At 39.9% G+C, this 27,928-nt stretch overlaps 1 protein-coding gene across 1 annotated transcript; it reads right to left on the bottom strand.

The window, feature by feature from the left end:
• Nucleotides 1-344: 344 nt before the first annotated feature.
• spp1 (secreted phosphoprotein 1) lies at nt 345-7,469 on the bottom strand. Its single transcript, XM_085465198.1, has 8 exons — nt 7,374-7,469; nt 3,877-3,946; nt 3,714-3,752; nt 3,562-3,636; nt 2,630-2,692; nt 2,400-2,531; nt 1,805-2,152; nt 345-1,645 (listed from the first exon to the last, which is right to left on the bottom strand). Exons 2-8 carry the CDS (start codon nt 3,928-3,930, stop codon nt 1,229-1,231), a joined length of 1,128 nt encoding a protein of 375 aa, XP_085321324.1. The 5' UTR covers nt 3,931-3,946; nt 7,374-7,469; the 3' UTR covers nt 345-1,228.
• Nucleotides 7,470-27,928: the final 20,459 nt, after the last annotated feature.

Here is a 27,928-nt window from a genome sequence, read left to right as displayed (position 1 = left end):
ATCAAAACAAAGACCTCATACTAGCTGTCAAGCATGGCGGTGGAAGTGTGATGATTTGGGTTTGTTTTGTAGCCACAGGACCTCAACAGAGCTGTGCATAAATGAATGCCTGCAACCTTAAATAAACTGGATCAAGTGTGGGGGGGAAATGATGTGAGATACTGATCAAGTCATATAAAATCATTACTTGAAGTTATTGCTGCTAATGCTAGTTCTGCGAGCTACTGAATTACGTGCCGTGCAGTTAGTTTTTCACCACATAGAGTCTTGTGTAAACTTTTTCACAGGACTATGCGGTAAACTTCAGAATAGTGTTTATGCTTACACAACCAAGATGGGGGTTTTTTATGAAAAAGAACTTTATTAATATTTTAGAAATGGTACATTATGGTACATTACAGTAAACAACATGGGACAAACAACATGTAGTGTAGGTAGCAACTGTGCAAATAAACAGGGCTGTGTTGTCTGTATGTGTGTACTGTATCTATATCTGATTGAACCCTGTAATAGAAGAATTTTTTTGTTCTTTGCCTGGATCCTTTTATCTACACCAGCAAAATGTAATGTTAGCGAGCAAAAAAGCTAAGCCACACTGGCAGCAAATGTGTGACCTAATGTCAGTTTTAAATTTGATTATTTTCAAAATGATTACAAGTATTACAAATGTATTTAAATATAAAATGTGCATTTGCATTTATTTATTAAGCATAAGAACTTTGTATGTTTGCGTATTGCAGTTATTAATTAATAGTAAATGGCAGTTTTGTGCTAGTGTAGACAAGAGGACTCAACTTTGTCAGCGTTTTTGTTCTTTATCAGTTTTGACCTTGTACCCTGCTGGAAGAGAAGGGAGAAGGGGAAGGGGCAAAGATCATGAGGTCGGTCAACCTCCTGTTACAGGTAGCAGTCGTCATTTTTAAAGTTCAATTAACTTCTTTTCCCCTACTGGATCAAAGATGAGATTTACAAGGACCACAGGATAAAGGCGTTAATGGTTTATTTAGCCAAAACCCTAGAGAGCAAAACACATGTGCTTTGTTAGATGATGCACAGATTTTCATGGAAATATCAGCTGAAAACATGAGTCAATAATAATTCAGCCTTGGTCATCCCTATTGGACCTTGCAGGGGAAAAGGGCTCGGGAGGGGGCTCTTTGCACATGGATGCAGTGTGCACACATTATGTGATTCGGACACCACCGCCCACTCTATTTCCTAGATGGGCTTATTTGGCAGTGATAACTGCCGGGATGTCAGTGGTGGTGTCAGGTGCTGCCCCTTCCTCATCAGAGTCACTCTCAGTGCTGTCACTCTCATCGGAGTCAGCGTCAGCAGCTCCAGGTGTGGCTGTAGCCTCCTCGCTGCTCTGGCTCTCCTCATCTTCGGCCTCCTGGCTGGTGCTATCACTGGTGGTGCTGGCGCTCTCCTCTTCCTCCTCCTCCTCTTCTTCCTCTGGGGTGCTGCTGCTTTCACTCTCGCTGGTGGTAGGGTCACTGGTGCTGGTGCTCTCCTCTTCCTCTGCCAGATCGGCCTGGCGGGGATCCGGATCCTGAGATGTGCCAGAGGACGCATCCAGACCCTGGCTCTCCACCTCAGGGGTGCTGGTGTCTTCCTCCAGGAGTTCAGAGTTGACATAAATAGTCTAGAGGTCAAAGGAGAGATGTGAGGGTTAGTTTGCATATTTATCAACATTATATTTTAACCTTTTAATGCAGTAATCGGAAATGAGGGTTAGGGATTCTGCTAACTTTAAGGACCAATTCTGGTTCAGTCTTTTAGAAATTGATAAAGCTAACTGTACCTTATACACCTTTGGCAGCTTCTCCACCTCATTGCCGCCGGTCATTGAATAGGCTGTCTTCTTTCCTGTGTCCTCAAACTCATAGGACTTGTAGGGCCCGGGAGCCTTGTGGTAGGATTTTTCCTCCACATAAACGATGGACTTGTACTCGCTGGGGTAGCCTCCCAGGTTGTCACCGCGGGCTGTATCGGTGACGACGGTGGCCACAATGGGCTCATCAGTCGACTCAGGGGCCGGTGTCTCTGTGACAACCACAGGGGCTACTGTAGAAGGAGCAGGCGTGGAGGACTCACCAGACTCTGAGCTGTCGCTGGATTCATCTTCCTCCTCCTCTTCCTCCTCTGTTTCCTGTAGACAAGATATAGAAGTTGGCAAAAATTCCTACTGATTTTCTAGTAGTTTAGTTTAAATTGTCCATGACTCATATCTTCATCGGCATGGCTAAAATACATTTTATATCTAAAATTTTTATTGACACAAATATCTAAACTTAAGCTTGAGAAATGTGACACACATGAGACTAATTGTTTGAAATAATAAATTCCTGTTATTTAAAGAAGTAATGAAAAGGTTTTCACAGGACATTTTTACTCACACGCTCCTCTGCTTCATCATCATCATCACCGTCTTCATTGTCCTGGTTGTTAACAGAGGGCGAATCTGAAGTTGTGTCTGTGACGACAGATTTGACTTCAGGTAGCGCCTCGGCTGCCACCTGCTGCTGATGCTGCAACAACCATTAAAACACAATGTTATAAGAGTTTAACAATAAATGCATTGTAACATAAATGATCACTGTTTTGACCTCTGCTGCTCATCTCTCACCTCCTCCTCTTCTGAAGTCTCTGCGCTCTCATCTGAACCAGCAGCCGCGGCTGCTACAACATTCTGCGAGATGGGAGACGTGCAATGAATGTGATTAATCATCATTGCTGTAAAGAGTCCTTTCTTTGGAAGAAACAATCTTTGAAATCGTCCTTTAGTTTTCTTTCATTGCTTTTATAAAATTTGTACTTTAAGCTGAACCCAGCTAGAGGAGATTATTTAAAGGTTGCATCTCTACTTCGCAGCTAAAATCAGAATGAGATATTGAACTACAAGTTTAAAAATCCTAGTTCTCCTGCTTTTCTCTGCTCTGTATAACAAAGATTTTACCCGTAGTCTCACTAAACTCCAGCTACCAGTAGCACATAGCCACAGATGAAGTGCATCTAAAAATATGATGCTTTGCCTCATGTTAACATATTGGTGTGTCCAAGATATTGTACCGTCCCTTTTATAATTTACATTGTTCACATTACTTTGAACAATTTTTGAGGATTTGACTTTTAGCCAATCAAAAAAAGCATTTTAAATCTACCTATTTGGCCTTCTGGTAATTGTGTTTGTGCAGTTATTAAACTTTAATAATTAGCTGATCACTTTTCTGCCTTACTCTGACTTTTGCCTGATTATACTTGTACACTTTTACTATATTTTTGTGATGTAACAATAAAACATGTAGTAAAATATTGTTGAATTCCCATAAAACAGTACTTTGAATAGGTTTTGTTATCAGATATCACATATGTGCCTTGTGAGATTTAAGTGAGTAGGTGAAAGTGGCTGACAGCCCAGACAGCAGAGAATTAGAGGAGAACCATTACTGCAAGGACAAAATAAGGAGAAGATACTGGAGGGAAGATAAGAGAGAAGAAAGAATGAGAGGAGAGCAAACTGACAAAATGATAAATGGACACAAAAAATGAATATTTTACCTGCACAGGTGGGGGACGAGCCTTAAGAACCACAGGCGCCTGTTTTCTGAGTGCTGGAGGTTTTGGTCGTCTCACCTGTGGAAGAGAAAAACACCATGGATGTCTCATTCTTTCTCTCACCACCTCCCACCGGCCTCTCTTGGAATACTTACCACCTCCTCAGAGCTCTCTGAACTGGAAAGTTTTCTCGCCTAGAAAAACAAAGGGACCAGAGTGAAATTTATGACAAAATGGCATGATAAAACATGTTATGTTCTCAGTTAATTTATCTATTTTTAATCTGGGTGTAGTTTTGATTTGACAAAAGTGTCTCACCGGCCGGCAGAGAACTGTGGCAAAGAGCAGAACAAACACAACAGCCACTTTCATTGTCTCAGTTTGATGCCTGGTTGGAGGAGAAAGCCAGAAAAAACGCAGTTTGAAGTCACACAATAAAACATCACAATAAAACAATAAATCATAATCATGATACAAAGCGCTCGGCACCAAAATACTCGTCTGAAAGCCATAACTTCACAGGAAACACAATGACATGTCAGCCTCTCACCCAGATTCCTTCCTAAAAGCGGAGGCTGTACAGTCACATGACTGTTAACCGTCCTTGGTATGTCCCAGGGAGTCATTAAGGCCTTAATTACAAAGCTAAAGAGAGCTATGTGCCTTTGACGACTCAGTTTGATACAGTAAAACATTTTCTCTGTCATCACAGCAGGAAAATCGCATCACTATGAAGCACGGTTTTTCAAACTATGAGCAGGCGGTTCATAACTAATTTGGAGCCCAAAAAAAAAGACAGGAGAAAAATAACAGGTACCATTTAGAAGGAGATTCATTTTGTTCGAGAATGTTTTTAGAAAAATGACTTTGTTTGATTTTCTACTGCCTGAGTCTAGTTTGCAATACTATGAATTATTCTGTGATGCTTTTTGTGTTTTTGTAGAGGACTATTTTCAGTCAAGGCTCAATAAACACTTTTCAGTAGCAGGGTGGTTGGTGTACATGGGCTGAGCCAAAAAATAAAGCACAGCCAATGCAACAATGTGAATCATTTTGTTAGTGGGTTTATTTCATTGTTGTTTTGTCTTTGTTCATGTCTTTTAGTTCCTTCTTCTCTTTTCTCGTCATGTTCTTTAACAAGCTTTAATGTTGGTGTTTGCTGTGGGAGGAACAGTCTAAGTGCTTATCTTTAATGATGGACTTTTCCTATAGTGTGTAATTCACTAAGTTATAAATGGAAAGCCACAGCGCAACTGCATAATGTCAGATGTCTCTGTCGCTGTATGCGAGCATGTATTTTTTCATTCTTTATGAGAACAAGTTTTAACCTTAAACCTAGAGAATAAAGTATAATAAAGACATTTTGTTCTTTATTGTCTGGACTGATTTCAGGACTAAGTTAAAACAACCTCATATGTATGGTGGCAGTAATTGTAGCTGTGTATGCGTGTATTTTTGTATATTGCACTGTGTGAGGATTATGTTTCAGACCTTGAAAGCATGGACATTTTTGTTCTGTCCTTTCTGGGTCTAACTTGGGGTGCTTGGGAAATAAGTGCTGATTTTGCATGAAAAGCAACCACACATGCACATGTGGAATGGAAGTAACTTTAAGTGTGTGTATTGTTCTTGTTTTTCTATCTTGGTGAGGACCACTGCTTTAGACCTTTAAAGTAAGGACAGTTTGATTTTTACTTCACTTTTACAAATAGCTTTTTTTAGGATTTCAGAATTGGTTTTCGGGTTAAGATTAGGTTAGGTGTTGGGTTTAGCTTTATTGCTGTCGTGGTTAGGTTGTTTGATACTGCTCTTAGAACTGTACACTCAAGTGATGCTAAGAGTTAGTTTAACTTAAAGAGTCGAAGCAGGGTTAATTGTAACCAATCAGCCAGCAATTTTAAAGGCAATTTACATGTTTCAGCTATCTTATTTATTAAATTAAAACCAACAATTTAAAAAAACAACACACATTGTGGTTTTATAGGAAGTTACATGCTATGTGAGCTCTGAAACCATAGCGTTTTTCTTTGGGTTGGTGCAGGTTACCGGTGACTGGTACTTTTTTCAAACAAGTCACTCTTTTGTTGAACTTTTAGCATCTCAGAGACAAACTGGGTTTAATAAAACACTTGTCCATCTAATATTGCATTAACTTACAATGCTTTTTTCTTAAGCACCCTAAAAAAAACATGTGAAAGTATACCAGGAAGCAGCTGTGAATTTTAGATAAGCTATCCTCTTTTTACTTGAAAATGTTTACCCAGGATTTATAGCAGCAAGGAAGTTGGAATGAAGAAATATTCAGAGTGAAGAAGATTATCAGTGCAAGAGGGCTGACAGGAGTCTCTTAATTTCCCCCAGTCTGTATTGCTAAGGACTTTTTTCAGGTCTCAATTTGTCCATCCATCATTCAAAACTGTCTGTGGTAAACAGTTTTCATTGTTCGAAGTAAAAGATCCTGAATCTAGTTACACAGATTATTCTTTGAAGATCGAACCAGACTAAAATATGCTTAGTGATTAATCAATTTATGTGTAAGAAAAGCAGAAGATTGAGCGGAAGCAGAGACAAATATTTGGATTTTGTTTTTTTAAATTTATATCTGACAAAAATATATTTAACAGCAAAAATTTAAGCTGGCAGTGCATTGTTGTGGGTATGCGTGTTGTCAGCATCACTAGTCAACACTGAGTTGGTTTCCTGGTGCCCACAGCTTCCTCTTCCTATCCCTGGTGGCAAACCAATCAAACAGCTGCACAGACTCAAACCAATCACAGACAGTAATTCAAACTCTCATAAGATACTGCAATAAACTCCACAGCGGATAACCAAGCTCTCTTGTGGGTTTATTATCAGTTTGCTCTGCATTGATTTAAATTCCTGAGAAGGTCATTTCAATATGAATAATAAAAAAAAAAAGCTAAGATTGATTTTGTTAGAAGTCTCTCTTTCTTCCAAAGAAAGGGCTATTTACACCATTACATTACAAATTTATTTTTTTGTTTTTTATTTGCTAAATAAAAGACATTTGCCTTTTAAAACTATTCAAAAACTTTAACATTTAGTGCTTAATTATGGGGAAAATAGTGAAATTAAAAATCATAAAATTTAAAAAAAATGTCATTTACAAACAAATTTCTTTAAAAGAGATCCTATACATATGCAAAAGTATGTGGACACCTACACGGTTCATCAAGTGTGATAGTTTAAAAACAAAAACAAGCTTTAATTTGCTGCTCTAACTGTTCCAACTGCTCTATGCTTTTTGCTTAAAACTTTCCACATGATTTCTGGCTTTGCTACGACGATTTGCTCTCATTGTAACATTTATTTGTTATGTACAACACTGGTGTTAGATGATGACGTGTAGAGGACTTTCTCATAAAGGATTGGGTTCTGTACCAGTCGGTCAGTTTTTAAATATCAGACTAGGAAAAATGTTTCTTTATGAGTCTTTTTGACATTTTAAAGCTAGGAAAGTCTTCTGCAAAATGCAGCAGGTAGCACACTGTTTTCAAAAGTATAGCTAAGTGCTGTATCATTAAGAATGTGGGGACACTAAAGTCAGGAAAGGACTGTGTACATTCTTTTGGACATGCACTAGAGAGTGCAGCAGATATAGTCAAGGACCTGATAATCACATTTCCACATTGTAATGATAGATTCTTCAAGCTAAAAAAAAAAGCACATTTTCAGGAGCTTGTATAAACATTAAGCTAGTTTCCCACCTCTAACCATGACATTAGGAATGCAAACACCAGACAAGAACTTCATATATTACATATAATGTTAATTTGTCATGAATTCATTCTGACCTTGTCTGCAGTTGAGGGAAGCTTCAGGGGTTCAGCGGCTGCAGCAGAAACACAGAGACGTGATTTGTCTTTAGTTTATCTCCTGGGTTTGCTTCACCGTGATGATGCTGCTGAAAGTAGGGCTACCGGCTGGCTTATAAACCTTCCAGCCTTTGGCAGCAGCCAATCATCTCAGCACTTGTGATGTCATGAGGTTAACCGCTCCATGGTGTCCACCTCTCCTCTCTCTCCCACTCTTCCTGTGGTTGGTGGTGTGCTGTGGTGGTGTCGGGGGCAAATACACACAGACACACACACAGAACACAAGACAAATACGTGGATAAAGGCATGCAGACATTTGAAACCCAGACAGAAGCATATGAATGCGTTTTGTTTTTGTTTTTTTGCCTCTCTCTTTCACACACACACACACACACAAGCTCACTATGTGTGTAAGTTAATTTAAGAACATGTAGTAACAAGCTCTGGGTTAAAAACAGCAGCATATAGTGGTAGGTGGCATGACAGTGATTCAGCTTCCTTACAGACAGAACAAAATCATCTGACTGAGGTCTCTGTGAATAATCAACAATTTGATTTGTCTTAAACTGTCAAACAAAAGGTGCTAGTTTTTTCCTTCTTTGTGTATGCAGACATTTTTGTGTTAGAACTAAACCTGACTGATAACTGCCTAAAGCAAAAGGGAGAACATTTAGTGGCATACAGCATAAAGGAAATTTTTTTAACATTGTTGTCATTAAATATAAATAATTTATATTTCCAATAACAGTAACAACAACAAAATGTCTGTGAAGGTTCTCAGTCATCCAGGTCATCGTAGTCAAAGGAGCTTGGAAAGAAAAGCGTCTGGACTTCTTTAAGTTGCTTGAAGACGTTTCACCTCTCATCCGAGAAGCTTCTTCAGTTCTAAGGTCAAATGGTGGAGAGTCCCAGATATAAACCTAGTGGGAGTAACCCCCCACAGAGGGACAAAAGAACCCCCTGATGATCCTCTAATCGCCTGAGCCAAGGTGTGAAACTGGGCGTGGGTCCCAATCAGCCAGAGTTTCGGGTGTGTTCATTGTGTCATTATATCTGGGACTCTCCACCATTTGACCTTAGAACTGAAGAAGCTTCTCAGATGAGAGGTGAAACGTCTTCAAGCAACTTAATTAAAGAAGTCCAGACGCTTTTCTTTCCAAGCTCCTTTGACAACAACAACAAAGTTGTATTTAATATATTTTAAAAGCTGGAACCATGGGATTTTCATATGTTTGTGATGTTTCATAAGCTCCACTTTTGTGCACAATTTACAGTGTCAGAACAATCTATGACAAAAGACACAGTATCTCATGTTTACCATCTTAGGAGTTCTAAGGTCTTAGTAGCTTGTAGGCTTTGCAAAACTTGTCTAAATTTACAATATGAGGATGATCTTGTAGTCACTTGATTCTGAATCCAAAAGGAGGTCAGTACGCACAGAGCTGAAATAATGTTTGCTTTTATTTCAAGTAGACTAGGTTAATGCAGTGCTTTTTTTTTTTGGATTTCCTACAAAAGACTATCCTAGTAGAGTGCAACCTATTCAGTCACATAGGCCTAAAGACTGGTCAGCAACCCTTTGGTGAAGTCCGCTCATTAGGTCAAGTGCTTCCTGAAGGTTTCTGGTAGGCACCAGATTAAATTGGCCACAAAGCGGTCACCAAATCTTGTGATTGCTGTTGTTGCTCAGAAGACATTAATGTCTACAAACACAATACTGTCATGGAGCGCTGTGCGGCAGGCAGGAGTAGGACCCAAAATGCAGGACTCACAGGCACGAGGGAATAAACTCAAAAGGCAGCTTTATTGCTGAAGGGGCAGAACATAGGAAATACAAAACTAAACTGGGAAAACTACAAACTAAGAATTCACAGAGAGACACAGGGAGATCCACACACGGCATGAGGGACGACGTCACGCTGAACAGAGGGAGACGCAGACAGAAATACACAGAGGGTTAACGAGGGGAGTGGGAACACACGGGGAACACAGGTGACACTGATAGCCATAACGAGACAGGGCGGGGTGAACTGAACACTGACGGGAGAGGTGAAACAGGGAGCACAGAGGTTCAGACAGGAGGAGAGAGAGCACGAGTAGAACACCAACGTAACAGGCAGGGGAGACACGGAATAAACACGAAAGGGGACGAGGGCTCATAAATACATAGAGGGCACACAGGGGGAAGAGAGAGCACGGGGAGAACTTAGACATGATGGGCAGGGGAAGCATGGAATAAAACATAAGGAGAGACGAGGGCTCACAGATACACAGAGGGGCACACAGGGAGACATGAAGGGCAAGGGATCAAAACTAGAAGCCATGGAATAAATCACACAAGTACAATAATACAAAAATCACAAAGAACTAAAAACGCTGGGTCAGGAGACCCAGGACCGTGACAAAACCAGAGAGTAGGTTACCTTTAAAATAAAGGTTTCCAAAGATGCAACTTTTCCTTTGAAGCCAAACGGTCTTGTTTTTTGTTTTACATCTTCACAGTTTTACTGCTGCTTAGTGATTAACTGGGGGAGTATTTGAATGGTCCACTGAATAGTCTCTAGGCCTGTGTGCTTGGAGACTAATGTAAATAACAGAGATCATGCCAGTTTTAGCAGATCTACTTTGTATTCAATTATGTTACTTCTATATAAATTCCTAAATAACTTTGTAGCATTTTAGATTTCTGAATAATTGTGTTTTTACATCCCAAATTTCCCAATTAAATCATCACTGCAAAAATCAACATCATATCGTCCTTTTGCTTCTATTAGTTCCAAGTCTATATTCTTTTTCCGCGCTTTCTGTTTGTGTCTAACAGTGTAAGTATATACTTTTAAGTAAAAAAAAATTATATATATATATACTGGGTTAAACAACCAAAATTCAAATGAATTGAATATTATATGTTGAACTGGCAATCAGATTGGTGCTGATATAGTGAGTTTTAGCTGCTAGCTTTGTGAAAGCCTTCACTTCAGCTTATTCAAGTTACTGAAATAAACTTCTTAACCTGTGTTGTTGGCACTGGTGCAATGGAATTACAGTATTTTGTGTGTATTTTTATTGGAACTCATTACAGGTATAACTCTGTCTGTGCAATGCACTCATATTGCATTTAAATGCAGCTTGCTAAGGTAGCTGGCTACCGTTAGCTGAAAACTTAGCACACCACTTCATCATCTCAGTTTTGTTACTTCTGGCTCTAAAACTGAAAGTTAGAAAGCAAAACACAGACCAAAGGGTGACGTTACAGCGGTTACAATACAAAGACTTATGTTCTCCTCGTTGTATGTAAGTAAAACCTGGGTTTTGTATGCTCTATTTACGTTTAGGGTTCATTCATGGCAACAGTTATCTCAGAGCACTTTATATATTTGTAAGGTAAAGACTGCACAATGTATACAGTATAAATTAACTGGTTGTATCCAGACAGACATTCTTTGAATACTGTTATAATTTGTATTTTAGTCTCACTGAGATGACAGAATCATCAACCCTGATTTGACTGTGTGGTAAAGTTTCTCTAAGGCTCCCCCTGCAATTACAGGAAAATGTCTAAATCTGTATATGTTGATATTTGACAATATGGCATTACCGTTAGAGTACATAGGGTACATGCACAGAACACATAATCACAAGAGTGGCGCATCAAGGGGGTACACACAAACAAGATATTTTCTGATTGATGACCTAGACACATTTTTTTTAAGTGCAATTATGTAGGTACATGGTTGTTTCAGTTTATCTGTTCACATCAATCGTCCCTCCATTCTCTCTGACACTGATTACAAAAACACAATGTCTCATCAGACTGAAGGTACAGACAAGTCTGATGACTTATGAATCCTCAGTCACAATTTTACAATTAATTTACTGCTCAAATTAAAGGTTTTTTAAACCCTTCTGAGGGGTTAAGGGGTTTGTTTGTTTGTTTTTTAGATACAGCTCATCAGATTTGTCCTTGTTGTTGATTAACCTTAAGCAATTTTCAAATAATCTTTAAAAATGTAGGCACAATTTTAGAAACTTCAGTGGCTATCAATAAAGCTTTTTGGTTCTGGATACTTTGGCTTCCTCCCACAGTCTATCTCAGTCACAGTCCCTGCCTCCATGAGCCTAAATGAGACACCAGGTTAAGAAAATTGATAAATTAATGGTTTAGGCAAGGAAACTAGCTGGGAGGAGTATGCAGCAGACATCTCACATGATGCCCACTCATTTGCACATGTCTTAACTGCTCACAGGTCACAGGAGGGCTGTCACAGGTTTAGAGGCAGGTTATTCCCCAGTCAGGTCACCAGTCCATCAAGAGCATTTTCTATTCATTTTTACCTCTGAAAATAACAGATCATTCTCCATATTTTATGTTTTATTTTCATCTGCTTGTTTACATACAAGAAACAAAGGTCAGTGTTACTTTTAGCTTTGACATATTGATTGATAACCAAATATAAGGCATAGATTTACAAAATCAAGACATGTAACTGTGTGCATGTGTGTTAGAGAAAGATACATATTTGGAAAGAAGGGGAATAAAACAGCTTCAGACATGCCTGGGAGAAATGTGTTAGCACACGTTTTTATCCTGGAGCAGAGATGTTTATGTGTCTGAGATCATTTACTGTCTTTTCTCTATGTTGTATGTTGCTTTATGTTGCTAATTTCTAATGCAAAGCTTTTTAAATTTCTTTATCACTTTATCTGCCAGTGCGTTATTTCTAAGTATCTTCAATACTGTAACCAATATATACAGCATATATATTGGTTATTAATTATGTGAATGAAAAATATTGCTAAATGTCAATAGAGATCATTAAGTAGGTGTTGGGAGTGCAGATTATACCACTTATGAGCTGAAAATAAAGCAGTAAAAACATCAAAGATGAAGAGTGGAGGATGGACTGGTCTGGGACGCTGAGTCCCCCATAAGGCCTCCTACAGTTTCCAACACTGGGAACAAAAACAAATTTTGGTGGTGTGAAATGTTTATTTGGAAAATCACAAAAGTGTTGTTTCATGGTTCAATAAAATTGTCCCAAAGAAAGGACCAAAGATTTTATAACCTGTTTATATGTGTTTGTATCGTTTGTGCTCTGATTGTGCATGAGCATGTCTTAATCATCTGTCTCAGTGTACCATTTGCATGCATTCAGCCTCTGTTTTGTTCTGTCTGACTATTCATATCTGTCGGCACTCATATTGCATTGTTGCATTCCTCAAATGTATGTGTGTATACTTAACTAAATGATTTATACTGACAGTCTTCTGTGCTCCACCAATAAAAACTGATTCAGCTGGCCCCCAACATGACCACAAATAACACTCTCTACAGCTTGTTCACTGTTACAGCATTTATTGCTGTTTCTCAGAAAATATAAAACACAGCAAGCATATAAAATAATAACAAGAACTAAGATAAGAAGGTTGGCAAGGAACAAAATGAAGCGAGAAACTAGTGCTTCCTCTCTTCAAAGCCAGTGTCCTGCTTTGCACTTTTGGGTTCTATTGAAGGAAATTTTAAACTGCTGGCTAAGGGTAAATTATAATTCGCATATGTCAGTCAGAGTTCACTAAATGTAATATTGAGTCGGCGTGTAACAAAGACGGACTCTCTGGGCCCCTCCTAAATCAGAGCACGAGTGACAGGTTTAGCCGCATGTTCTCCTTAAATTTCTGACTGCCTGAGTGGTGTCCAATAAATAAATAAATGCCATAATAAATGGCGTAAGCTTTGTAAATATTTGGGTAACCTTCGGTGTGAAACCTGGTCTTGTATCCATCCCACTTTGATTGGAGCAGCTTTCATTTCTACAAATCTGGCCAAACTTATTAAATCCCCCAAAATGTCACTATTCAGAATTTCGACCAGGAAGGAGAGTTGCAGTCTTACATGCCTCAATGCAGCTTCTCTCCTCCAGTTATCCCTAAAACTCTATCCCCTTAGAGACTGTGTCAGCTTCCAGAAAACAAGCAAACAACAAATTAGCAAACAATTATTTAAAATAAAGAAAAATATTGTATCCAAAGAGTAAAACAATGAAATGTGGATTATTATACATTTGGTCTCTCTATTCTATGTCCCTATTAGTACATGAATTAATAATTAATCAACAAATGGATTTGCTCAAAAAAAACATCATACCAAGACATTTTGGACAATTTCATGCTCCCACCTTTGTCTGAACAGTTTGGGGACGGCCCCTTGCTCTTCCAACATTACTGTACATCAGCGCACAAAGTGAGGTCCACAAAGACATGGATGAGCGAGTGTGGCGTGGAAGAACTTGACTGACCTGCACGGAGTCCTGACCTCAACCTGATAGAAACACCTTTGAATTAGAGACTGTGAGCCAGGTCTCCCTCAACATCAGTGTCTGACATTACAAATGTACTTCTGGATTAATGGTCAAACATTCCTATAAAAAAACTCCTAAACATTGTGGAAAGTCTTCCCAGAAAAGCTCAAGCTGTTAGAGCAGAAAAGAGTGGGCCAACATAATATTTAACCCAAGCAAATACTTTTGGCAATATAGTGTATATCATGTGCATTGGTTCATTTTGACACCTTCCCAAATGTTCTCATGTAGACAGTCACAGTTGTATGCAAAGCTGAGGTCATTGGTGATTTTCACCTCATGGCTAGTTGTAAAATGCATATGAGGGGCCTCTGTGTGGAAATATTCCTTTTAATAGCAACCTCAGAATATTTGTGTGGTAATACAAATTGCTGCTAAAGCTTTAACAGAACACCAGTCTATCAAATTGTCTTATCATTAAAAATATATATTTAAGAGTGTTAATGAGTCCTGGGAGAGAGCCGACGTGGTCTGGCTGCTGTTAGAACAGCAACAATTTCATCTGGAGTTTTATTTCCATTTGCATTTTCTCAAAGTCATTCAAACACACAGAGAAACAATTGCACGCACGCACTCCCCAGGCTATAAATGTGTTGGAACACTCTGTCAGACTGTGGAACAAAGCATAAATGAGAAGAGTGTGAAACCCGCTATCATAAGGACTTTCCCAGACTGTGCGTGTGTGTGTGTGTGTGTGTGTGTGTCGATGTTGTGAAGGCATATATGTCTGTTGTATTTTGACACATGTCCTCACAAATGGTGCAGGCACAGGAGGAATTTGAAGACAAACTTCATACTAACATCTTTTTGCCGCAGCTCATCTATTCTGCGAGTTCAGTTTGCAACAGCTGCTCCAAACGTATCAGCACAAGTCACATTAAGAAAACACACAAAGTACACAAAATTGCACAAAACCTATGCAGATTTCTTACTGAAAATGCCATGGTTTTCTTCAAGTGTGCTAACATTAAATCCCTTTGGTCGGATATTTTTTATATTTTCTCATAAACCATTAAGCCTACTTCTAATCTAATCTTAAATTTAAGAAACTCTCTTATTCCATCATTTCAGAAAAGAATATTATTCCTCACTGGGTAAGACTGCTATACTAAACATGTGAGACGTGGCAAGACAGTTATCATGGAATAGATTATGAATAATTAGATGTATATAAAAGATAAAGCCACTGACGTCACCTACTAGATTGACGAGGACATAACACACTTCAATGATAGCAAATTATCTGAAGTTTTATTTTTTATACTGACAGGATAAAATCATACAATGGCTGCAAATTTGTCGATTGTGTTGAATGGATGTTCAGTACCACCAAAGGTATTCTGTTAAATTGACATCTGGTGACTGTGGATGTCATTTGAGTGCAATGAGGTCATTTGTCACGTTCAAGAAATAGGTTTGAGATTATTCTTGTTTTGTGGCAAGGTGCATTATCAGGCTGGAAGCAGTCACTAGAAGGTGGGCACACTGAGGTCATAAAGGATGGATGTGGTTACCAATAATGCTCAGGTATGCTATGGTGTTTAACCATTGCTTGGTCTAGAGAAGTGACAGACCCCGCTTTGATAAAAATAAGGTACCCACATTGGGTTCATTTTTTAGACCTAGTTTTGGAGAACTCACTCTTCCCTCTGCAAAGAGATGGTGGCTCAAGCGATGGTGGGGACTCAAGCGCAGAGCAGAGTTCAGTTCCAAAAAACAGAGTTTTGTTTACACAATCACCAGGTGCAGAATATATACAGTGGGGGAAATTCAGAGTTCCTAGGGTCCAGGGGGGGAAATCTGGGAAGGGGAAGCTCTCTCACACACGCTCTCTTCTCCACACACGTCCACACAGCGGGTAGGTTACGGGTCCGGGAAAACTATTAACAAGAAAGATTGGTTAAGCTGAATTACAGATTTACACACGAAAACTTTACTGAGGCTAGAGGCTCACTAATGTGTCTCGCACAATCATCCAGCGATGAGACTGTCTGCATCCATTAAATGCATGCCATTAAATGGCAAGCACATAATGGGCAACAGGTGTGTGGGCCAAGGGCGGGAGCCCGCGGTGAGCTCCGCCCAGGCGGAGAGGTGAGAGAAAGAGAAAGAGTGAACAACAACACATGTAGCCTTGCGGACACAGGGACCATAACAGATGGCCCAATATGATTGCCAACTGGACAGTTACAGCTCTCATCTAGCAAGAGCCTGTTAGTTACTTTTTGACCTCTAGAGTTCTTCCTGATCATTGCTTTCGCCCAATGTATTCTCACATTTCACCTTCTTGGCTTACATTTTGTTTTGACTGTTTGTTTTTCACTGTTTATTTTTTTTTATAAATTTAGTAATGTCTAGGCACCAAAAACCTCATGGTTAGGTTTAGAAAAGGTTAATGGTTTTCCCAGACCATTAAAATACACCCTTCCACAAACTTAACCACATGTTAGAAAGGTAACTTAAGGTAAAAGGTTACTGGGGTGAAGACTCCATTGGGTTTTTATTTTGTTCTTCATGCAATTATTCACACAACCACTGGAAGTGTGACACTCTGGGCTACTTTTTCTTTGATCATCATCTGTGTAGAATGGATGATAACCTTTTCGACTAGGGGTAGGCATAGCAGGGTGGCAACCAGACGTGTCTATGAGACAGATGTTCTTCTGTTGCAGCCTTAAAACCCAGCTTTTCAGACATCTTCCAGTGTAAGTGCTCAAAACAGGTCTTTGGTTTAAGAGGGATATGCTCTCAATTTTGGATGATATTGCATGATTCTATAGGGTAAAATTACATTTTCTGTAATTTGTTTTAGTTAAAATGGCCTCCCAATTTTAGTGCCATGAAAAATGCAAAAAAAAAAACAAAAAAAAAAAAAAAACAGCCAAAAGGAGCTGTTTAAAGTACACCAGCTGGCAGTCAGAATCAAGCCAGATCGTTTCATTCACACAATTTAGTGAAACAACAATCACGTTAAACCTAATTCATTGCTGTTATTGACTCAGCTTAAATGATAGTGAAAGCAGCCACAGTTTGGACTTTTTTCTGTCTGAAATTTGCATCTTCCATAAACAAAGTCTGGAGAAGCCGCAGTTGTTGTGGCAGGAAGAAAATACATTGTGAAACAGACCGGGCTCTGGCTTTATGTGGCTGGAGCTGCTTATCCACCACCTATAACAAATAACTTTTGTGTCTATGCAACACAAACACAAAGCTCAGTAGGAATAATACAGTTAATCTAGTGGAAAGCTCCTAAGTGAAAACAGTCACTTCTCGCAGTCTACAGAACTGAGCAGGATAAGAACGGAAGCCAAGGAGTTCCTCATCTGGGACATTTTTATTGATTTCTGTGCAAAAATTAGTTTAATGTTCCAAATAAAATAGAAAATAACCAATAAGAGGAGCATTGGAACAAACAGCTTGGATTAAAACATGTTTTTGAAAACAAAAATATAAAATTGTTCATTTCAGAGCTTTTATCACTTCCTGGTTTTATTTTGTCACGCTGTCCACAGTTGAGTTTCTCACACACACGCACACATATACACACACCAGTCTGGAGTATTCTTAGCTTCCACCTCCAGTTTCCACAGTGACTGGGTGGCTTTTCACTTCCTGTATCTGGTTTGGCTGTAGCATCTCACTTCCTGGACACAGTGACATGCTTTCATCAAATTTCTTTGTGTGTGTGTGTGTGTGTGTGTGTGTGTGTGTGTGTGTATTATATAATATGTTTCCAGAGTAGTCCACTACAAAGCTAGACTGGAGCACTTCTATTGTGATTTGGAGTTTGTACGTGTTTTGTCTGTAGGGGCCACCATAAATATATTTTTATTTATTCACTCCACATAAAATTTAATAAATAAATTATAAAATATAAAAACCAACTATTTACATTTCAACTTTTAACTATTTAAATTTTCAGCTTTTTCCTTTTAAACAAATTTAAAGTGAAACAACACAAAACACTGCAAACCACAACACAATTAAATATAAATTAAAATACGAAAACAAAAAGAAGATGCATATTCTCTGTCATATGGGCCTGTATGAATAAACTTTGGCTCTCTTTCTCTCTCTTTCCCTCCCGCTCTGTTCCTGTGCTACTGCCAGCGTAACTACAGCCCCTCCCCCCTCTTCCCAGCGCAAAGCACAAGGCTCGCGTGGGGAGTGACGTGGAAAAAAAGTGCGAGAGAGAGGGTGAGAGAAAGAAAAAAAAAAACATGCTCGCGTTGTTCACGTCAAAGAACAGGCTCTAAGAGCCATTTCGTTCGCGACCGACACATCACTAATCCTTTAACAGTTTCACAGTTAACAGATGTATTAACTACATTGCCAGAAGTATTCGCTCATCTGCCTTCACATCAATATGAACTTGAGCCAGAACCCATTTTTATTCCATAGTGTTTAATATAATTATTGGCCCACCCTTTGCAGGTCTAACAGCTTCAACTCTTCTGTCTAGGCTTTCCATAGTGTTTAAGAGCGTTTATGGGAATTTTTGACCATTGGTCCATAAGTGCATTTGTGAGGTCAGACACTGATGTTGCATGGGAAGGCCTGGCTTGCAGTCTCTGCTCTAATTCATCCCAAAGGTGTTCTGTCTGGTTAAGGTCAGGCCAGTCAAGTTCTTTCACACCAAACTCGCTAATCTATGCCTAATCTATGCCTCCAACATGACATTGCAGTCATGTTGGAGTAGGAAGGGGGCATCCCCAAATTCTTCCCACAAAATTGGAAGTATGAAATTGTCCAAAATGTCTTAGTATGTTGAAACATTATGAATTCCTGTCGTTGAAACTAACACTGTCCACCAAACTGTACACTTGGTGCAGTGCAGTCAGACAAGTACCATTCTCCTGGCAACTACCTGTCATGTTACTGTCGTGTGCAGGCATGGATTGGACCCAAACACAAACTCACTGACACAAGGAATAAACTCAAAAAACCACAGCTTTATTGGCTGGCAGGGGAAAAAACATGCAAAACTAAACTAAACTAAACTGGGAAACTCTAATAGAACTAATGCACACAAGGACACACTGGGAAACACACAGCATGAGGGACGACGCGACATATAACAGAGGGGGACTCTGACATAAATACACAGAAGGTAATGAGGAAAGTGGAAGCACACGGGGAACACAGCTGAGGATAATTCAGAGCGTTCTCACTCCCGAGGCGTAACATGTCGACGTTTTGTCACGTCCCGCGGCGTTCCTGAGGAACGCGAAAGGAGACCTTCGGCGTTCTTATGGTACGCGGCGGGTTATTGCTGGAATCCAGTGCAATGACGCTCCCGCGGTAGTAGACGTTCCAGCCCTGTATTCCAGCCCTAAACCTAACCTTATCCCTAGCCCTGACCATAACCTTATTCCTGACCTTAACCAGGACTTTAATGATGTTAAATAGCGTGTTTGTAAGCGATTTGAAGAAAAAGAGCGAACATGTGTAGGTTCAGTCCAGACGGTTCTCATATTTCCTCTTTTTCCGAGGTCGTCATTTAGGAACTTGGTGGGTAGCCGAAAACGTAATATGGTGACGATTTGTCACCTAGCGTAAAATGTTACGCTTTGGGAGTGAGAACGGGTTGGATAATTACACGTGACAGGACAGGAAAGACGCGGAAACTGAAAATGCTGACACCAGACACAAACCTGCAATGCAACACATGACGTGTGTTCACTGTCAGCTTCTGAGACATGTATATTGAAGTGGTTTAAAAGTAAGTGCAAATGTTTTAAAAATCAGTACAGAAACTTATAGGCAGCTAGTTGAAGAACTTTTAAACAGGTGCAATGTAATCTCTACTTCTGGTCCTGTAAGAAGTCTGACAGGAGAGTTCTGAACCAGTTGTAGTTCATTTAAAGCATTTCCGGGTAGACCAGCTAGCAGATTCAGAAGTTGAACTTGCACAGTGTATGTAAAAGCATGCATCAAATTGTCAGTTAGCCCTAGTTTTCTTGTTTGGGAAATTCAAGGAAATTCAGTTTTGGGTTATAAAGTCTATTCTTGGTACTTTAGAGATCTTTATCTTACTTTGGTAATGTCTGTAGCTGAAGCACGCAGAATTCAATTGGTAAATTTTGTGCAAAATAAGAGTGAAATGATGTGTGAAATGCCCCATTTTATATGAGCATGCACAGATATTGAGTTAACAGGGAAAGTTCATAGCCACCAATATCACGCCCATCATCTCTGAGGTTTTTAGTTTTTGTCCTGCCTGCTTACATAAAGAAATCCTGGCTAAGTCAAATCTACTAAAGTATACCCTCAGCTTACCATCAATGATATTTACAAGCTTTAAGCTTCTTAGATTTCTAATATAAATACCAGATTGTTTAGCAAAGTCCTCGAGAGTGAAAGGATACAGAGCAGTGGAGATAAAATGCGCTGGTACTGATTTTCAAGAACAAGGGTGAGGTGCAGAGCTGTAGTTACTACAGGAGTGACTACCAAGAGTAGAGGGAGGTATTTAAGCAAAGCAATGAATGGTGTGCACACACGAGGTGAAAAAGAGTGTGCACACAGGGTGGATTGGATGGAGGTGAGTGTGAGGGATGGGTTTACAACATGGTAGTGAGACGTACTCCGTACGATGTATATTTTGGAGATAGTGGCACTAACAAAAATACAGGACGCCGTTTGTTGTCGTTGTTTGTTTTCCTTTCAAATTATGCTTTCAATCGTGGGATAAATTTAGCTGTGACCATGGTCATATTAGAGGATCTGATGCAATTATAAAATGTTGCACCAGCAGAGCTCTTAGACAATAAAAACGAAATCAAGGAGAAGCAAAAAAAAAAAAAAGTAACAAGGTTAATGGGGTTGAATGAGAGGTACTATTTAAATGAGTCTTCTTCAAATCCAGCATGCTGAAATAAAGGTGCAGAAGCCTTGTTGTGACTCTGCTGTTGCCAAAAATTCAAACCTGGCAATCACGACTCACCAAACTCTATATAATTAAGGATCTACTTGCGCATCATGTGGCTTGGGTACGGATGGGCACTGGGAACCTAAATATGACAACAATAGCAGAGTCTACTTGTTTCAGACCAAAGAAACTAAATTTCACTGCTAGCAAACTTTGTTTAAATGTCAGCGCTTGTGGCAACGCTGGTTTAGTGGAGGATGCTGTGTCGTCCTTCTGTTTCTCCGCAGTGCTGCAGGCTGACTCTCATGTGGGGGAACATAACTTGTGTTTATGTGTTTTTAGTCAGAAAGGAATTGCGGGACTTAAACCATTGTTGGTTCTCTCCCAGGTTTCAGTGAGAAAGAGTTCTGATCAAAGCTGCACATTACAGATTTAGATTAGAGGGAGAAATCAGAGTTTTAGACTCATTTTAATTAAAAATTCTTAGACTGTTGAGGGCTGGCATGTCTTTGCTGGTGCACCTGTGGGTGGAGCTTATCTTTCTCTTGCTTTCATTCCTGTATCTGATCCGAGTTCTCTTGTTCGGTTCATAATATTTATTGGCTGGTTCGTGCTGATGTTCTCCAACAGATTGCAGGCTCTCGTAGTTTTATTTCCCTATTTCCTGTGACCTCATTTCTTTGTCTGCTTTCCAGCAACCAGTTTGAAACCATGTTGTATATCCCAGTTCCTCCAAGGAGTCTTACAGTCACAGGAATAATCAAACATCACTCTATAACTCAGATTTGGCTGTCAGAGAACATCTGGTTATCTATGCAAGCTTCTAGTGGATTTAGACACCTCGTCATACGTAGAAGCTTTCTTTGCTCAGATATATAGGCACGTCAATCAGTCTGTTCTGAGGTGGATGCCTCTTTCTCTTTGTGAATAATAATAATAATGATGATAATAATAAACCTAAGCATAAAGTTCACACAGTTAGAACAACAACAAAAACATAAAACCTGTGAATAATAAGGTAGGAGTAATAAATTCAATACAAATAAAGAACCCAATGAAGAAACTGTAGAGCAGCAATTATATCTGGTTTATTACATTTTTTATAAAATGAATTTTCTTGTAAAATTGCTTTTATAAGAGTTTGGGAGTGATTAAAAAGTAGATACTGAGTTTGCTAACCTCAGGTGTTCAGGCAAAAATTTCCACGGAAATTGACCCATTTCCTTTTTTTTAATGAGGCAGGATGAGGGAACATTAGGAGGGTGTGACCTGGGGAATGCAGAGGAAGGATTTAGTTAAAGGTTTAAATTTGTATGCAGGCAGGAACTTTGTAGATTTTGTTGCATTGCTGGCACTGAAGAGTCAGACAGTAATCGTCTGTAAAAGCATTTCAAGGTAATCAAATGTTGTCATAGTGATGGAGAACAAAGTAAAACTGGTGAAACAAACTAAAGCTTAATATTTTAATGATATCACATTTTAAAATCTCATCCACTGCTTACTTCATAATCACGTTTTGGTATTCTTAACCTCTGAAATACAGATTTGAAGTTTATTTTCAGTTTTCTGTTTGTGTTTCTGCTGTAACATTTTTTGAGCTTCATTCAGTCCAGGCATGATTCCATTTTCAGCTACTGTAACTACTGTATAATCTTCACTCTCTGCTGCTTGTCTGTGCAGTTTTCTCTCTTTTCTTGATTCATTCTGACATTACAGCAGGTTCTCTGTCAGTAATTACATATCACATTTTTTCCCGCATAATTCTGGCAGTGAAATCAGGCCAAAGTGCACACTCCAGTCTGTTTTTAGACCAGCACAGCTCTCTCCAGTGCCTTTTCTCTGGATCCTGGTGAAACTTGTTCAAAACTCCATCAGCTCTTATCCTTATGGCTATGGACAACTTTACCAACTTAAAGCAAAATGTAGTCAAATGGTCCACACAGGTTTCAGTTTTGATAAAGTATATGTGTTGATCCGAAAGGAGGGTTTATTTACAACACCCGTGAGATTATGTACATTTATATAGTGACAAGGGAAAAGGGGTTCCAGGGAATCCAAGGGAGAGTCCAGGGCTAGTAGTGGGGGGAAACACATGTTCACTCTACTCTTTGTACAGTCAAGAAACAGAAACACTCACACTGCCCAATCCAACACTGTGACCACTCTCAATCACACTCCTCCAGTTGGGTCCACGGGACATCTATACGAGGAGATATAGAGAGATGTCAGCAAAGCACTGGGGAACACAGGGAAATACAGAAGAGAAAGAGCCGGACTAGCGAGGAACAGCATGCCATCATGGCCTTAAATGCAGTTGAGAATCATCAGCCGTGATGAGCCACAGGTGATTGTGTGTGGGTTTGAAGATCAGAAGAACACAGCAGAACAGACACCGCCCTAGCGAACATTAAAAGCACAGCACCCCAGGGCGGCCACTGAACAACCATGATAGTTTACTTGTAATAGGTGCATGTAGGTCAAAATATTATAACCACTATTTAATACTATATAACCACAAGTCTGCACCTATCAGTTCTGCTGATCTTTAAATATCAATGGAATACATCAATACTCAATCAAGACCTCATAACACATCATTGTTTAGATTTCTTTTCTTTTTTAAAGTCTCTGTGCTAGTGTTTGAGAGGGCTACTCTCACATCTGAAGTCCTTTCTTATGGTCAAATTTAATGGGCATCCACTAAATCCAGAAATATCTTAGCAGTTTTGCATTTTACCTTCTGCTCTTAGCTTTAAAGATAATGAATCCCAACAGAGGTGCACACTTTCCATCAGGACCTGCATCAGTTAAATGCAGTGAGATGCAGAGCAGATCAGAATCAGAATTACAGGTCTTATATATATACATTCAACTTCCTGTCTGTGCAAGAGGCTCAAGGTGGTTCCTTAACAACCCTTCTCAGACATTCTTCTTCTAATTACACCCAAAGAGAACATATATATGTTAGATGGGACCCGAGGGGGATGTGGGGGTTTTGCAGAGCACAGTAAAAGTTTGCCCAAAGGTAAAGCTCTATATTGCACTTGATGAGTGATGCATTACATTCTAGTGTCTGCAGTAATTACCATCAACACAGAGCTCTGTTGGCTTTGGCTTGTGTTTCAAACAAGATATTATGTATTTTCTTGTTTTTGTACTCTAAGGATGTAATTCATAGTAATTTTTATATAGTTTGGGTGGGGCTCGAATTAGGTTTACTCACTTTTCCACAGAGACTGGTGCAGCTATTATGCAACACCCCTTTATAACTAGATGTTTCTGCCTTGATAAATGGTTTTGGCAATCTTGTCAGGTTTCAAAAAGTTAAGTGCATTTTGTACAAGCCAAAAAACACAAACATCTGGATTAATTCTACTCACAATCGAGCTGTTATAGCAGCTGTCCTAAAACTTAATATATAATGTAGCTGGAAATAATGTTTATTTTCACTTTATGTTAGCTCTAATTTGATCTACTGACTTCAGAGCAAAAAAAAAAAAAATCTGTCTTTGTATTTATATTTCTTCATTAGCCCTTCAATAACTCTTCTGGTTGTACAAGGGTACAACACACTTATCAGAGACAAGCTGCCAGCTGCTGGGTGGATGAGAGTGTAGTATTTCCATTCTTACGTCTACATTCACTCGTTAGCAAGGATCAAGGCCATTTTGTGGTTTCTTTGGTTGTTGGCTTTTGGACTTATGTCACCAATTAGCCAACAGCCTAACCATTATTTTTAATGCATATTAGTCATTTTAGAGTTTGTTTCTCACTCATTATCTGCCACCACAGACATTATTTTTAAGTTCCTACAGTCTGTGGTTAAATTATCTGCAAGTTTGCAGGATTAGATCAAAATGGGAAAACACCCAGCAGCTAATCCTGCTCTTGTAGACGGATATTAACTTAGAGGTGTTGTTAAAACAAACACATTTAACCAGACTGCACTGGGAAAGCAAGCCTAGAGAAATGGTATCACATTGGGCTTTCTGTGTGTTTATCCCATTACAAATCTTATGAGGGTGTGTATTGCTGTGTACGAATTAAAGCCGAATGTAAATGTCAGCTCACTGAGTAAAAGACTGTTTATGTAGTAGCAAAATTCAACCAACACGGTGGACAAAATATACAAACCTAATTCCTTCAAAGTAAGGATGCTGTGTAAGGTGTGAATACAACAACATAATGCAATGACTTGCAAATCTCATTTGTAAATGTTTAAATCTTGACACTTCACCATTACTAGAAAAACTTTAACTCATTGTGAATTTGAATGGCACAATGGCGGCAACACATCTCAGAAAAGTTTGGACAGAGACAACAGAAAGCTGAAAAACTGGTACTTAAAATAAACAGCTGGGGGAACATTGTCACTTTTCAAGTTTATTGGCAAAAAGTCAGTAACATGATTGGGTATATAAAAAAAAAAGCATCTTAGACAGGGAGAGAATCTCATAATTAACCCTTGGTAAAACCTCAAAATGGGCAGAGGGTCACCTACCTGGAAAAACAAACAAAACAAACATGTCTATAAATTGTGGAACAATTTCAGAATTATGGTCCTCAAAATATAAGTAGAAAGGCTTTGAATATTTCATCATTTACATAAATAATAAAACACAATTAAAGATTCAGGAATCTGGAGAAATGCTGCTATGCACGCAATCCCAGCAGAAGGGGTTGCATGAATAGAATGCCACTAATCAGCACAAGAACAAGTGCGGGGCACAAGATCCATAGAGGCTGGGGTCTATCACACCAGGCAAGACCTCAGGTGCACACTGTGTAAAGATGCCTCTGAGATAATCCAGCACATAACAGCATAGTCTACAGAAACATCTGTGCCGGGTATGGCCTGGAAGTTTCAAAATGGGAGACGCCTCCAAGCGTGGTGGAGAATGATCGAGCTAAGATCCTGTGGGAGTTCCAGATACATCCATCCATCCATCCATCCATCCATTCGCTTCCGCTTATCCTTTTCAGGGTCGCGGGGGGCGCTGGAGCCTATCCCAGCTGTCATAGGGCGAAAGGCGGGGTACACCCTGGACAGGTCACCAGTCTGTCGCAGGGCCAACACACAGGGACAGACAACCATTCACACTCACATTCACACCTAGTGACAATTTGTATTATCCAATTAACCTATCCCCACAAGCTGCATGTCTTTGGACGGTGGGAGGAAGCCGGAGTACCCGGAGGGAACCCACGCAAACACGGGGAGAACATGCAAACTCCACACAGAAAGACCCCGGCCTGATGTTGGAATTGAACTCAGGACCTTCTTGCTGTGCGGCAACAGTGCTAACCACCGTGCCACCGTGCTGCCCAAGATACAGATACAGACGGACAAAATGGTGATGGCTAACCAACCTGATATAGTAGTAGACAAGCAGAAGAAGACGGCCAAAGTGATGGACGTAGCGATACCGAATGACAGCAACATCAGGAAGAAGAAACACGAGAAGCTCGAGAAATACCGAGGGCTCAGGGAAGAGCTCGAGAGGATGTGGAGGGTGAAGGTAACGGTGGTCCCCGTGGTAATCGGAGCACTAGGTGACATGACTCCCAAACTCGGTGAGTGGCTCCAGCAGATCCTGGGAACAACATCGGAGATCTCTGTCCAGAAAGGTGCAGTTCTAGGAACAACTAAGATACTGCGCAGGACCCTCAAATTTCCAGGCCTCTGGTAGAGGCCCCGAGCTTGAAGGATAGACCACCCAGAGGGGCGTCTGGGAATTCTTTTCTTTTTTGTATCAATCACACACACACACACACACACACACACACACACACACACACACACACACACACAGACATCTCAAATATAAAAACATAAAAAAAAAATACTATCCAACAAAATATATATCAAATTAAATAGAACCGTAAATAGATAAACCTAAATAGCAATAATGAAAGTCATGGTTTATGTTATCAAAACATGAATTAGCATTGTGTTTGTTCTCAGGCTCTGATAAAATAAGCCAGGAAATGATTGTATGTATTTGGGATTACAACATGGAATAATGTAACTATACAGTGGGGCAAAAAAGTATTTAGTCAGCCACCGATTGTGCAAGTTCCCCCACTTAAAATGATGACAGAGGTCAGTAATTTGCACCAGAGGTACACTTCAACTGTGAGAGACAGAATGTGAAAAAAAAAAATCCATGAATTCACATGGTAGGATTTGTAAAGAATTTATTCGTAAATCAGGGTGGAAAATAAGTATTTGGTCACCTCAAACAAGGAAAATCTCTGGCTCTCACAGACCTGTAACGTCTTCTGTAAGAAGCTTTTCTGTCCCCCACTCGTTACCTGTATGAATGGCACCTGTTTGAACTCATCATCTGTATAAAAGACACCTGTCCACAGCCTCAAACAGTCAGACTCCAAACTCCGCCATGGCCAAGACCAAAGAGCTTTCGAAGGACACCAGGAAAAGTATTGTAGACCTGCACCAGACTGGGAAGAGTGAATCTACAATAGGCAAGCAGCTTGGTGTGAAAAAATCAACTGTGGGAGCAATCATCAGAAAATGGAAGACATACAAGACCACTGATAATCTCCCTCGATCTGGGGCTCCACGCAAGATCTCATCCCGTGGGGTCAAAATGATCATGAGAACGGTGAGCAAAGATCCCAGAACCACACAGGGGGACCTGGTGAATGACCTGCAGAGAGCTGGGACCAAAGTAACAAAGGTCACCATCAGTAACACACTACAACGGCAGGGAATCAAATCCCGCAGTGCCAGACGTGTTCCGCTGCTGAAGCCAGTGCATGTCCAGGCCCGTCTGAAGTTTGCCAGAGAGCACATGGATGATACAGCAGAGGATTGGGAGAATGTCATGTGGTCAGATGAAACCAAAGTAGAACTTTTTGGTATAAACTCAACTCGTCGTGTTTGGAGGAAGAAGAATACTGAGTTGCATCCCAAGAACACCATACCTACTGTGAAGCATGGGGGTGGAAACATCATGCTATGGGGCTGTTTTTCTGCCAAGGGGACAGGACGACTGATCCGTGTTAAGGACAGAATGAATGGGGCCATGCATCGTGAGATTTTGAGCCAAAACCTCCTTCCATCAGTGAGAACTTTGAAGATGAAACGAGGCTGGGTCTTCCAACATGACAATGATCCAAAACACACCGCCTGGGCAGCAAAGGAGTGGCTCCGTAAGAAGCATTTGAAAGTCCTGGAGTGGCCTAGCCAGTCTCCAGACCTCAACCCCATAGAAAATCTGTGGCGGGAGTTGAAAGTCCGTGTTGCTCGGCAACAGCCCCAAAACATCACTGCTCTCGAG

Source organism: Copadichromis virginalis, linkage group LG7, assembly GCF_057382275.1.
Source record: "Copadichromis virginalis isolate Kocher_CV1m ecotype Utaka linkage group LG7, C_Virginalis_male_GT1.1, whole genome shotgun sequence".
NCBI lineage: Eukaryota > Metazoa > Chordata > Actinopteri > Cichliformes > Cichlidae > Copadichromis > Copadichromis virginalis.
The sequence above is the reverse complement of the archived record's forward strand: the minus strand, read 5'-3'. Positions and strand labels throughout refer to the sequence as shown.